Source organism: Montipora capricornis, unplaced genomic scaffold (genome assembly GCF_036669925.1).
Source record: "Montipora capricornis isolate CH-2021 unplaced genomic scaffold, ASM3666992v2 scaffold_462, whole genome shotgun sequence".
Lineage (NCBI taxonomy): Eukaryota > Metazoa > Cnidaria > Anthozoa > Scleractinia > Acroporidae > Montipora > Montipora capricornis.
The window spans coordinates 130,001-145,000 of record NW_027180198.1 but is presented as its reverse complement, the minus strand read 5'-3'; the positions used below and the strand labels follow the sequence as shown (position 1 = coordinate 145,000).

At 41.2% G+C, this 15,000-nt stretch overlaps 1 protein-coding gene across 1 annotated transcript in view; it reads right to left on the bottom strand.

Moving 5' to 3' along the window:
• Positions 1 to 1,538, bottom strand: part of LOC138036158 (E3 ubiquitin-protein ligase TRIM71-like) — a 3,315-nt gene extending 1,777 nt beyond the window's left edge. The window contains exon 1 of the mRNA XM_068882511.1: positions 1 to 1,538. This exon is cut by the window's left edge and continues 1,777 nt beyond it. Coding sequence (XP_068738612.1) covers positions 1 to 1,510 — 1,510 coding nt within the window. The 5' untranslated portion in view covers positions 1,511 to 1,538.
• Positions 1,539 to 15,000: the final 13,462 nt, after the last annotated feature.

Genomic DNA, 15,000 nt, shown 5'->3' with positions numbered 1-15,000 from the left:
CACTAAGAGCAATCTCATCTTTGTCATTCACTGCTACCCCCCAAGGACTGCAAAGCATTCCAGCATCCGAACCCTGTTCTCCAAAGGATAACACAGGTCTGAACTGTCTGCGTTTGACTTGAACCTCAAAAGGGCTGCCATGAACATGTTTTCCATTGACTTTGACGGATGCCTGACATGTACCGGTTTCTTTGGCAAAATAGCGGAGCTTGTAAGTGCCATCTTTGTTGTCTTGGATCTGAGACTTGATCGCACTGTCACGGCCTTCACGATTTCTGATTTCCAACGTTACACGGTCGTGTTCATGGTAACATTGTTGTTTTTGTGCGTTCCTTGTTGTTACAACAATCTCACCTTCAAGTCCAACAGTTCCTTCAGTGATCCCTTTTCCCTCAGCACTTGAGGTTTTCGAGCTCGTTTTGCTGATAAAACCTATTTGTTGGACTTTTAGGTCATCAAACAACTTTTCGTTCCTTATAAAGGTGAAGACATGTTCGATGTCACAGTCCGCTGAATCTTCTTCTTCTTCTTCTTCAACCTTTTCCTGAACTATTTTGTCCAAAAATTCATGGGGCTGCATGATTTGAGAGTTTGTGCTTCGCTTTAAAATCATTTGGGTTTTTTCGATATCTGCTTCTTGCTTTTTCACTTCTTCTTCAATCGCGAGCCTTTGCTCTCCAAGAAGCTGCAACGCTTCTCGCACATCGTTTTCCACCTCATCAAAGATCTGATTTTTTTGCGCTTCAATGGCGGCAATGCAAGTGTCGGCAAACTGCTGCACATCTCTTTTCACTCCTGCGGCTTGTTCTTGAATTGAAATACAGTTTTCATCAATTTTCGCGATCCTTGTCATCTTCTCCCGCGCTCTTCGTTTCTTTAATTTAATTGCTGCATTGACTCTCGATTTGCGTTCCTTTGCGGCATCTTCCAAAACAATCTTAGCGTGACCGTCGTGATCTGTTAGAGCACAAGCGTTGCAAATAGCTATATTGCACACCGGACAGAAGAACTTGTGTTTTTTCTTCTCGTGTTTCCCACAAAGTGTTGGCTGCTTTAAAATGGTCTCAAAGTCTTCGTCTCGAAAGTCTTTCAAAGCCAAAGCGTGGTGTTCTTTAAATGTTTTTACCCGGTTATGCAGAGGGAGGCAGTCATCACACCAGAACGAACAACAAGTGAAGCAGTACGCAGATTCTCCGCTTGTTTTGTCGCAATTTCCACATTTGATGCCGATCGTATTGCACTCTGTGACAGGCAAAGCATCCAACAAACTGTTGATGCGAAAGTTTGTTGGAAAAGCGTTAAGATCACCGTTTCCAGGGATTCTGAAATTCTGCCTACACTCGGGGCATGAAATAGTGTCTCGAATTCCGCTCGTTTGTTGAATCCTTTGCAGGCATTGAAGGCAAAAACTGTGTAAGCATGGAAGCTGCTTTGGATTAGTGAACCTTGTTATACATACAGGACAACAAGCTTGTTCATGGATATTGTCTAGAAAGGTTTTGATATCCATGATATATAAACGAAGAGAGTAAAACGGATTTCCGTGTTGATCATTGTGTGACCTTGGTTCATGCATTGTTGCCTCGTTTTATGATCTTAACCAATGAAAATGCCTAAAGTCAAATGTTCAAATAATCTGGATTTCTTAGAAAAGTCACCGTGACATCATCAAATTGTCACGTTTGTTATGAACTCCTTTTGGTTGCGTTTTGTCAGGGGTAAAAATTTTTGTTTCGGGCCTCAAAACCATAGAAAGCGTGAACACGACATAAAGAAAACCATGTCTTTCTTAGCAAGAAAGCAACACGGGTATTAAACAAAAATGTGATGAATGTTTCGGAACAATTCATTCCCTCCTCCCTCTCTTCCCATAGCGTTTTGCTCCTTTATCCATGTTCCTGTTCTTTCTATCGTTGCCTATCCCGACGGTTCTCTACAGTGTCCCTCCAAGTGTTGAGTACACCGCCACGAATGTCTTTGCGAAATGAAAAGCTTTAAATTTTAATTTTAACGAGGATTTTGACCTTGTGTACCCCCGTGATTTTCTCAGTTACTCGGAATTGTTAGTAGCGGATCATTTGTGTCACTGTTTGTGTCATGAAATTGTTTGTACAAAGCGGCCATAAAATATCTTCAGTTTTAAAAGGAATTCTGACACGCAAGGCTGACGATCCTGTTGATTCTCTTGTACGAAAAATTTGAATGTGTGAATTGTTTAATGTTCAATGTCTACTTTCCCGTCCACTGTTTAAATGCTACTATTTGCACTTCTCATCGTTTTTATCATCCGCGCCTTTTTGTAACTGAAACAAATGATAATTTTTGCTTCAAGACCCTTTAGCTTCGAATGTAGTTTGTAGCATCATTCGGATAAACTTGACTTGCTAAGTGCTCGTTGTTACCATTAGGTTAATTCCTGCATCTTCGATCCACCTGTCACGAGCTTGTCACGTGAAAGGGGTTGTGTACGTTTTTGCTGAGTCATAAATCTGCAAAACCTGATAAGAATCACACTCTTGCTAATACTCTTCAGAACTGGCCAGTGGTTGCGAACCATAGGAAACCTCTAAATATTCCGATCGTAAACAGCGATTCATTTTGGTGTACTTATTGCATTTTCATCGTAAACAATCCAAAGCGCTCACTTGCAGGCGTTTTGACCTTTAGGAGCGCGATTCTAAAAATGCCGCAAATTTGCAAGTTTGTTTATTCGCTTTTTCCTTTATCCATGCCGCTCAGGCGTTTTAAGTATTCAGCCTTCGCTCAAAAAGCTCACGGGCGTATCTGAAAATTGTAATCAATTCGTACATGACGTAAAGAAAATGGACTACCAAGAAGCAATTTTTATCCACACGAAAGCGCCCAGAATTGCCCGAAGTTTCATGATCGGATGCAAACTCCGGATTTGTCACTGATCCGTGTGTAAAACACCGAAACAAATATTCCTCTACTAATATAAAATTGGCAGCAAATTTCCATGGGTGGCGGGTGGCGGGTGGCGTTGGAAGAAGTAAAATACAGGGGCAACCAACGACCTATTTGTTGTAAAATGTATTATTATACCCCAGTAATCGGAAGGTCGTCGGCTCGACTCATGCAAAGGAGCGCTCAGATTTTTTCCGAGTCTCCCCAGGTCACCACTGAAAATATAATCTCTTCAAATCTTGTATTGTACCTATGACGAGCCCCCAGTTAACGCGTGCACTTTTATCATTCAGGGCTCCGCGTGGACGATACTCAAGTAGACTTGATGGGTGGCTCAGACGAAGCATCAAACGAGAGGCCCTCGTTCGTGGTTCCCACAGGTAGGACAATGCGGAGTCACATTGGCAAAAGAGGCTGTAGGAGCTGCGAGGAAGCAGTAAAGAGTTACAGGAAGACAAAAAGTGCGTCGTTGTTAAAGATTGTAAAACAGAGAGTTGGAGGAAAGAATCAGATCACCCTTTTACTTAGTCCTTCGAGAAAAAGGCGAAGTAGCATAAAGGGTAGATTAAAGGTAGATTAGCCAGAGTTTCAATGCAGTAATGATGTCCAAGAATTGTCACCTTTCCCCGCCCCCCTCCCCCCCCCCCCTTCCCTTCCCCAACACGCACACACACCTCAAATTTGGCGATTGTTACACGAAGGAAGTAGATTTCTCAAGAACTTTATTACAGTGAAGGAAATCCTTTAGAAAAGAAACTGCGTGTGTCGACTTCGTTTCTATAACCTAAGGGTTTTTTTTTCTACTTGGCACTTGTCTTCCCAACTTTCCAATGGCAAAGTAAAGTTGTAATCTTCGCAGGAAGTTTGACTATATGGAGTGGTTAATGGTAGTGAAGCAGTAGTGTTAACTTTCAGTTAGAGAGTACTTAAAACAACGGAAATACTTACTGCTGACACTTTCCGAACAGCAAGAAAAAGGTAGTCATCTGATAGGTGCATTGAGTGGTTTTCGTTTGAAGCATCTGAAGGTATTTTGTGATTTGTTTGATTTTGCATTAGTACGCCTCGTGGTTGGTTTAAAATATCTTACGTTATTAAATTTTCAATCGCGGTGTTTGCGTTTTTATAGTTGTGATTGGTTTATCCAATCTCGGGTATCAACCAATAGAATTACCGCATTACCTTATATGGAAACTGGTTATGCTGGTGGTTTTGAAAACTGAAACCACTTCCGTTCGTTTTGTAAAAGTGAAGAGTTTTCAGAGTTTAATGAAATTTAATAAACCAATTGTTCCATTCGTGCTTTTTAAATACAAGATTGGTTAAAGCCATCTCGGCGCGCTTATCGGCGGCTGGATATAGTTTCTTTTCCTTTCATTGTCGCGTTCGATTATCTTTGTTTGTATATTCTTTTCCTGTTGTGATTTTCTTGCAATTCAACAGTACTCGTTTAAACGTCTTCCTGAACCCATTTCAGCTCTGTAAACGTTCTTTTCCTTGGAAGTTGTCCTTCAGGAGTAAATCGGTCGTTGCACTAGTGATGCCACAAGGGGTTCATCTGTAGAAATTATTTCGACAACAGTCCCAACTTCGCTTTTCCCTGCTAATAGAGAGATTCGCTGGAACTACAAACACCAGGACGCTTCTCGTCGTCAAAGGGCAATATGTAAATTCACCTCTCAATTTCAGTATACTATTAGGTAGAAAAGTATTGAGAATCAAGTTACTATCACCTTAATTTAAGGATGTAATATTGGTATAACACCAAATTCCCATAACCAGCTAACGAAGAAATCTATAGAAGTACTTGAGAGAATGAACTTTTCGAACATGGTAGTCAAGGGGCCTTAAAGGTTTGGCTAGTTATCTGAAGCCAACAGGCAAAATAGTTGCTAAAATCAAACAAATTTCTTTGATCTTTACTCTTTGGGAAAACGCAAATTTTAGCTTTCATGGCGTTTGCCATTTCGTCTTTTAAATTCTATTAGCGCGTATATCAATGGCTGTCAATCTGCGCCATGGTCTCCTTTTTTAAAAAATATTGTGTGGGGTTAATATTTCAGGGTTGCCAGAAGCATCTGACACTAGTAGTCAGCCCGCAAACCAGCGACTACCCAGCAGCAGTTCAGACACAAGACAGCTTTCTCTAGAAAGCCTTGAGAGCGAACCAGAAGGCGGTAACATAGCTACGGTGCCTGCAATCACGGTGACTGAGGCATCAGAAGAATCCAACGAACAGAATGTCCCCGTGTCACAGGCACATCCCGAAAGCTTAGAGACTGAAGTGGTGGAGCTGTTAGACGACGCAGAGGCACTGAAAGAAGATGAAGCAGGAGATCACGAGGCCGAAGCTAAAGAAAGGTTTGTTTTCAACCAACGCCTTCTTCTTCATCTGTAACAAACATTCCATTTAAGTTGAGATTATTTCTCTGCACTACAGAATTGAAGAAGAACTTCCTTATGAAGGCAGCGCAACTCATCGGCATACTGGCCTGACTTTGACAAGAATCCCATCTACTTTTAGACTACCTTCTCCGATAAAAACATACTTCCTTGCACAACTTCTCGGATGACTTAAACAACGGACGGAAGGCAAATCTTTGCGTTTTAGGTTCTCGTAAGGGTCATTTTTCTTGTTAGTGACGTGGATTCAACGAATTTATCTCACAAATCAGTCTTCGTGATGTACGTCACGATATGCTCACCGAGAAGAACCGACCAAAGACTAAGGCGAATAGTCTCTCAAAATGGCGGCTTGACGTGTGAACGTTTTTGTTTTGCATAAGTGCCCTAGATGATGTGAGAAACTAGATAAATCTGACGTTGTTGTTGTCGTACGGCTGTGGTCTCTGTAATTTAGACGCCAAGAAGATACAATATGGTTTTTAAAATAGTAGCTCTTAGATGTTCTATGTTTAAAACATTCCATGTTTTGTCCTTCTTATTTCCAATGTATGTATAGACGTGACGAAGCAACTTTCGAATCTCGGGATTCTGCGAGGGAGGACGAATCACGACCGAGCACTTCAGGTGAGAATTACTGTGTAGTTTGTAAGTTAGTTTTAGTTACAGTGAGGCGGACTTTTGTGTGTGTAACCTTGCGATGTACCGGAATCCTCACCTTCGGTCAAACGAGGTTGGGGGATTCAAATCTCATCTGGGACTCATGATTTTTTATTTGGGTCAAATGTTCACTATATCGTTTATATAGGCCGCGTTTCTGGTGTAAGTGTGTATCAGCTGTCAGAAGAAATAATTTGTGTTCTAGACGCTCAATCCGTTTTCCTTTGCAGGAGTATCGTCTGATGCTGGTGTCCATTCTTCTGCGGGGTCCACAGCAATGGGAACAAGTACGGCTACAAAACCCAGACAAGGTACGGCGAGTTTCTTCGTGTGTCTCTGTGCGTGCAAGTAAACAAACTTACTTGTTTGTTTCTTCGCTTTTCTTCTCTTTTTCAAATTTACTCGTTATTAAGGGTGAAGGTCTTTCCTGTAGTGGGCTTTTAAAGTTGACGAGGTTTCTTTGCAATCACTTAATCTTTCTTTCAGATCCAAATCGGACTAAAGGTAGCGTGGTACAGTTAAAAAGGCCTGGCACATCAGCCACTTGGTCTGGTACAAGGGGAGGTCAGCAAGCACAAAGAGGTAAATAAAACGTGGAAGTGGTTCCCGTTTACTGGGATCATTTTTGAGAGAAAAAAGGCAATGGAAATAAAGTGTGCAAGTAGTTTCGGCCTTTTTCCCCGGAACGGTCGGATAACATCACAAAGTATCCTAGAACGGATACTTTTAAGCCGTTAATATCAGAAATGGCTGTATTCCTGACCTTTCCCCCACTTTTGTGGCATTTGTTCGTCAAGTCAGAGGACAGTATCCTGAGACAACAGCTTAAAGGTGTCAGATGCAAGCAGATTATGACATGTGCCAAGACGTTTGTGAGTGTTTCTCCGGTAGCAACGAAAGGAAAGCCTGAAAAGCTTAAAAGGGATTTGAACTCACGACCTTTGCGATGCGGATACAATGCTCTGAAGCCAACTGGGAGCTGATTTTTAGGAGTTCGTAAATAATAAGGCCGAAGAGGATGTAAATCTGTCCGTTACATTCTCCTCAAATTATGGTTTCTGATTTCAGGTGCTCCTTCATCTGGCCGAGTGCGACGACTGAGAAGGGATCCCGTGGCAGGTGAGATGATTCTTTATTGAGTATTCTCCTCGTTCGTGTTAGGGCTTAAAATGGCTAACCGATCAAAATTTGAGATTTTCCGATCAATAAAGATAATGAAAATTAGATTTTATCAAGTGAGTTCATAAACGGAAATCCCCTCAAAGATTTGGAGCTGGCGACAAAGCGCATTGATAAAGGACTAACGCTCGAAACGCCAGCGCGCAAATCTTTTTATGGTGCTTAATTATCAACTAATTTGATGAAACCAAATTTTGTCTTTCCCACCCCCCTCCCCCCCACCGACGCATCACCGCAGTTTGTTTAGAAGTTAACCTCTTCGTGAATAGATTATCGTCGGACATCGGCGTAAGCATGGCGTAAGTTTTTGTAACCGACAGTTTCAGAACCAGTGCATTAACCCATTTATTTCATATAGAACGGAATAAATATTACTTTAAGTTTATCTATAGTTTAAACTATATCGCGTGGAAGCGATATAGAGAATCAGGACTATACGGTGACGTCAAGCTCGCTTTTTGAAGCGTAAGAAACGGGAAGTTAAGCTTAATCGTAGTTCATTTTCCTACAAGTTTCCAAACACTATTAACGGTGCGTGATATACTTTTTTAAAAAGGCGATTCTTGTTATTCCTTGAAGGTTAGGCTCTGAAATTCTTTCTTTTATCATTTGTTCGTGTTTAGGGCCCTCTCACCGTGGGCGTTGCAGTCACGTGTCCCGTGGTAGGGGAGGAGGTACCCCCCGTGGTGGACAAACTTGAACCTGTTGGATGTCTTCGGTTTCAATTATTGACGCTTTATTCATTTTAACATTTTTGTACAGATTTTTTTTTCTTTTAATTTCATTGAAAGTCGTGTAATAAAGTCTGTAACACTCATAAACGATTGGTAAGTTTGAGGCTCGGTTAATTAATGAATAAAGAACTAATTAAGCCCCAATGACCCTTGACTATTAAGGTGGGTACACACGAGGGAGCCTGCTCCCGCAGCACGCTCCTGCAACACGCTCCCGGAGCAAAGCTCCCTCGTCTGCACCAACGATTTCTAGCGAAAAGATATGTTTCGCAACAAAACTTTTGCTGCCGAGTTTTGTTCCCTCATATCAAACTGGTTTGATATGAGGGAGCATGCTCCAGGGGCATATCTGTTGCACGAGTCTGTTTCAGGAGCAAGCTCCCTCGCGTGTACTGAAATTTGCTTGCCGTGTCTCCAGTTGGCCAACCAAATTGGCTTATTTTTTTCATCCACAACAGTTCTCATGCCCCAATCAGATTGTTTCATCATTCAGCTCCCTTGTCGTGTCCTTCGTGTGTACTGGTTGGGGTACTTACCCGGGAGGGTGTTTCGGGAGCGTGTTTCAGGAGCAAGCTCCCTCGTGTGTACCGGCCTTTAAGAAAATAGGAGTAGGATCTCTTCCCTTCCCATTAATTAGAAGGTTGGCCAATGCATCAATGTCATGTAAATCACGTTACTTGGTGTAGACGTCATAGAGTGAGCTGTCAACCATAGTCCATCAAAAGAAGGTTTTAAGGAAAGAATTTTATCGATAATGACTTGGGCTGACTGAGGACCGGCCTTTAGGAAAATAGGAGTCGGATCTCTTCCCTTACCATTAATTGGAAGGTTGGCCAATGCATCAATTTATGTGAATCACGTTACTTGGTGTAGACGTCACAGAGTGAGCTGCCAACCATAGTCCATCAACAGAGGGTTTTAAGGAGAGAATTTTATCGATAATGACTTGGGCTGACTGAGGACCGCAAAAAAGAACTTGGCCAATATCGGGCCATCTTGATCTCATGCTTGGTCGATAACCGACGTTCACGTTATTTGGTGTAGACGTCACAGAGTGAGCCGCCAACCATAGTCCAGCAGGCTCGTAGGAGGGGGGGCTCGAGGGGGTTCGAACGAACCCCCCTTGAGGCCCAAGATATTTTTTTTGCTGTTGCCGACATAAACGAGCACCGACTCTTGGATTGTCAGTATTGAGCTTGCGCTAGCCTATTCAAAATAAATTATTTGTTGTTTTGACTGTTATGTTTTCGGTTTTGGGAGCCATCGTGGTCAAAACGCTGCCGCATAGGACGCTTTGTGACTGCTGTCTAACTATGTAACAAACTAGAAAGCCCAGGTTCCCTCTGTAATGAACGAGAATCAAACGAAGTCGCAAGAGTTACAAGGGGTCGTCGATATGTACAGGGACGATCTTCCATCTCCACAGCTCTTCCCGGCAGAATTTCGGCGGTAGAGAATCAAGTATGCAGAGGAAGAAGAGCTCCCGGGCTCGTGTGCCACAGCCCTGAAGCAGTGCGACGAGGATGAATTTCCCAACATATTCACTTTGCCCGTAACTAGCTGCGAGTGTGAAAGGTCCTTCAGCGCGATGCACGATGAGCGAGAACAGATTAGCGTCACTTGCATATATGCATATCCATTACGACATGCAAATAGACCTTGAAGAAGTGGTGGAGCTTTTTGCTACCATGCATCCGCGAATGGTAGAGCTATCAAATTTGCTGTGACGCTTAATGTTACTGTGGCCCCTTGTTGTGATACGGACTGTTAGTGTTATACCAATAATGCACTAGCTTTTTGTATAGTAGGGAATTAAGGGACTTACAATACTAGAGCGATCCAAACTGACGTTTGATCAAAAGCGAGCGCTTTTTCTTCCCTACCCCAACCCTAAGCTAAACGTTTTTCACCAGACAAATGGATACGAATTCCTCATGAAATACTCCAGCTACGGGCCTGGTCCATCAACAGGGGGTTTTAAGGAAAGAATTTTATTAATAATGACTTGGGCTGACTGAGGACCGCAAAAAAGGAAATTGGCCACTATCGGGCCATCTTGATCTCATGCTTGGTCGATAACCCATATGTATTTGCGGTTTATAGACGAAATGTAGAAGTAATCCTTGCAGTTATCTGCTGGACAATTTAAATAATTGTCTCTTATAGACACGTGACAAATTCAGGTGGCTCCAACGGGATTCGAACCCATGACCTCTGAGATGCTGTTGCAATGCTCTGCCAACTAAACTGTTGTTCTCTTTCAAAGTTTTTCCACTGGTGCTTGACTACAATCCAATTTTGCCAGATATCCAAAAAGTCATTAAAAATCACTTTCATCTATTGCAATCTTCACCAGAAGTCAAAGAAATTTTTCCGTCCAAGTCAATTTTTCCCGCTTATCGTAGAACAAAAAATCTTAAGGAGTTGTTAGCGCCATCCAAATTTCAGGTAACCTCTTGCAGAAATCCAAGAGAAGAAAATGGGGGTTGTTCAAAATGCAATAAGAAATGCGATCTTTGTAAAAATTATTTAATTCAAGCTTCAAAATTTCAAAGTTCAGCTACTGGTCGTCATTTTTGCATTCAACAAAAACTTTCTTGTTCATCGCAAAATGTTATTTATTTGGCCACTTGTGCCAAATGCAACCTGCAATATGTGGGCTCCACCTCGACTGAATTTAAAGTAAGATTCCGTAACCACAAGTCGAACATGCTGAAGAACAAAAGAACTTGTGAATTGGCTATCCACTATAGTAACTCTGAACATGAAATTTCACAAATCAACTTCATCATTATCGAACAAATTAGGTCTTTTGAAAATTCTTTGCATCTTGAACAATTGTTGCTAGGGAGGCCTATTGGACTGCGCAATTATTTACCCTTAATCCTCATGGTCTTAATAAAAGGCGGGAATCTAGATCGAAACACCGCATTAATTACTACAATTGAGTAGTTGTGAGTTGACATTTTCCCAATACGATGCATTTTTATCGATATGTCACTTATAGTTCAATATTTGTTTTTGATTGTTAAATCTATGTCACCTTGGAGTTTAGACCTTTGTTATAGTTCTTTATTTGTCTTTGATTGTCAAATCCATGTCACCTTGTAGCTTTGACCTTTGTTTTGTTTCGTTTCCTTAATTTCAATATTTCTGCTCTGTATATATAAGCTGCTGTTGTTGTGATTTGCACTCATTGTAAATAGTTTTTTAGTTTTTAATTTTTAACCTGAAGAAGGCCGAACGGCCGAAACGTCGTAGTAAACTTCGCCCAGAACAGTCAAGAGTTTGTCTCTTCGTCGCTTTTCCTTACGTGCACTTAACTATATATATATATATATATATATATATATATATATATATATATATATATATATATATATATATGTAGGGTGGGAGGGGGAATCTGGACAACTGATTGCCTCACAAATCAGGATCGCCTCACTACTCCCCAGTCGATCGGCTATGCACGTTCCTATCCCCTTAAGAATTAATTAATAGTAGATTGAGGAGAGGAATCTGGACAACCGATTGCATGAGTGAAAATGTGGTTCGGCCGAACCACATATATATATATATATATATATATATATATATCTAGCTGATCTTATGAAAACCGGGTCCTTCCCACGTATCTTAATTTGTCTTTAAATTAATAGACTAGAATAGATGGGACGGTTATGTTTTGTCAGTAACTAGACTCTAACCTTTCCATTGACAACATCTTTTAATTTAAGAAGTCAGTGTCATTGCCATTTGGCACCTTGTGACTTGGACCTGGAAATTTAAACAAAAAATGTATATGTGTGAGAAAAAGGCTAATATCATTAGCCATTAAGGCACTTAAGGCATTAATATGTCTCCTATATTTCGAACTAATCTTTCAAACATCACTAAGGTGACTTCAGAAGAAGTAATATTTAATATCCCATGGAAGCCTTATTGCCTTACCCAACACGTGGAGATTTCCCTCCATCACCCTCCCATAGAGAGGTCTAGTGAGTTGTTTTGGCTATGGACTAACACCTCACACTTGTTACACTTGCATGCGACAAGCCATGACGCAGCCCCCTCCTAGGAATTTAAAGCTCACCGTCAGTGCAACTGCAGTGCAGTTGCACTTTGGATTTTGCAGCCAAGTTTGACCTTGTTTTCAAAACTTTAGCTATATATCTCACATAAATCAGACATCTTGTTTTAGCATTGGATATCTTTAACTGTTTTTCAGATCCTATAGGTCATCATTTACTTTCCTCACCCTCCCATAGAGAGGTCTAGTGAGTTGTTTTGGCTATGGACTAACACCACATACTTGTTAGACTTGCATGCGACAAGCCATGACGCAGCCCCCCCTAGGAATTTAGAGCTCACCGTCAGTGCAACTGCTGCCAAAGGCAGCCCCCCCCCCCCCCCCCCCTAGGAATTTAAAGCCAAGTTTGACCAACCAATGCCTAACAAAAAACTGTGTATACAAAATCAAATGCTCGCACTGCGACACGGTTTATATCGGCGAAACAAGTAGAACTATCGCATCCAGAATAAAAGAACATATCAGAATGGTGAAACAGACGGTTTATTCACATTTGATCAACCATAACAAACCATCTATGCAAGATATCTCTTGGAGAATCCTCCACAGGAACATCCACGACATCCGCACGCGTAAAATCATTGAAGCGCTAGAAATCCGCTAGCATGAGAACGTTATGAATGGTTGCAATGGACGAGCTCTAAATCTACAATCCTCGCCAAAAATCCTTCAAACACCCCTTTCCCCTTGACAGTGTGGAGACGACATTTTCCTCTTTGACTGGCTACACCAACATTGAAAAAGGGAGGGACGAAAACGGTGCGAGAATGTTCAAAGTGTTTCAAGGTTGTGTGAGTTGCAAAAAGCCATCTGGTTAATATCAGACGTTGTCATTTATTGTTAAGTAGTTTTCTTGAATAGCCCAGAAAGACGGCGCTAGCTGGGAAGATCTTGCTGTAACTTTTGTTTTACGCAAGCTAGGAAAGATATGAATTGTCTAGATTTCGGTAGAAATAAATAGGAAATGTTATTTTAGGTCTTTAAAAATAACATTTGAATACAGCCTGGCCACAATAGTCACGGGTAGGAGAATTTTTTTTTCTCAGACATAAAGGTTAAATGTGATTAGTCACACAGTTCAATGAAAAAGCAAGGATGGTGTACAATAGGAAAACCTCGGCGGAAGAACGAGCACTCATCAGATTTCTGTACATGGAAAGGAGGTATTCTCTGCGAGAAATTGCAGCAAAAGTGGACCGATCTGCAGCAACAGTAATGAGAGTGCTAAAACAATTTAACACTCCTTCAACGTATTCACAAACTCACGGAAAGGTCACCCACCAAAGAAGAGGAAGGCCAAGAAAGTTGTCATCCAGAGAAGAGAGACTCCTTATAAGGGCTCTTCTCAAACTGAGGCGTACAGATGGTAACTTTACTGCCAAGCGACTCATGAATGAGCCAAACATCTCGAAAAGTGATGTGTCAGTTCGCACTATGGGAAGATTCTTAAATAGCAAAGGGTACTTTTATCTCCAAGCCCGGAAAAAAAGGGCTGCTTACTAACAATGACAAGAGCTTACGCGTTGCATTTGCCAAAAAGGTGAGAGAAGAGTATGACACGGAGTTATGGACTCATAAAATTGCTTTCTACTTGGACGAAGTTGCTTTTGCGCACAAGACCAACCCGCTTGATCAAGCACGAGCTCCTACTGGAAGGATCTATCGCAAAAAATCTGAAGGTCTCAACCAATTTTGCACCGCGAAAGGGAGTAAAGTTGGATCTGGAGGGAAGGTAGTCAAGTTTTTAGTGGCGATTTCATACAATGTAGGAGTTATTTTATGCCACGAATATGAACATATGACGGGAAATTTTTTTGCGTCTTTTATTGAAAACACTTTTGAGCAAATGTTTGTGCAATCAAAGAAAGGAAATACAAGACTCTTCATTCAAGACAATGACCTAAGCCAGAATTCAGCAGTCGCAAAGACTGCTTTGCAACAAGTGAGGGCAAAATTGCTTAAGATACCGCCACGCAGTCCTGATCTAAATCCAATAGAGAACATGTTTAAATCAGTCAGTGACAACTTGCATGACAGCGCTATTGAGGAACAATTAGAGCGAGAGAGTTTCACGCAATTCAAGGAAAGAGTGAAAAATACAATTGTTCAGTTTCCAGTAGCCAAAATAAACAATTTAATAGAATCCATGGACAGGCGTCTACAACTAATACTAGAAACACAAGGACAGAGACTAAAATATTAAGTATGTATCTTTATGTTTTCAGATAAATATAATGCAATTGACATTTAAAAAATTATCCTATTGAATATTATATAATAATCACTGATAATAGCTTGGAACTACCATGTAATATTTATTACTTTGTATTTGGCAACAGATGTAAAAAAGGAAATCTGCAGTGTCTATGTACTGTGCCTGTTTTGCCTCAGTCGAATCACGTGCGGTAAAGGTCACAACGGTTTACCATTGTCAAAATAGAAGTTGGTCTGTTGACAATCTTATTTTATTACATGTCATGGTTAACCGTTGTGAAAAGGCTGAATTTCACGATGGCCTTGAGGCTGTTCTTGAAAATTCATTTCAATTATAACTAATGTCTTCTACAAGGTGATTTTCAACCGAGAAATACGACTCAGGAATGCGATAAAAGGCAAAACCTAATGGTAAACCGTACGGTTTACCAGCGTTTGTTTACACTTTACACTCCGTCACCATCACGCAATACTGTAAAGTTGCATAATACATTTATTGGAATATGCTGAGATTCGCCGATCCTTTGGTGGGAACTCGTTCAACACTTATCCCGAACTGTTGTCGTTACTGTTTGGGGACAGAATTAATTTGGCGAAACATTTTGGACAAGGCGGAACGTTTCTTTGCTCGCCGGGTGGAATCTGCGAAAAGAAGTTGAAGATTTTCCACCTTACTCGCATCATTTCGGTCTCCCGTTCATCTATGCAGCCTCCCTTAATGAACACTAACTCATGCTTGCCTGTGCAGAATATCGGAGTGTCAGTGTCAAAGACAGTTGTAATGTCCTGGTCACA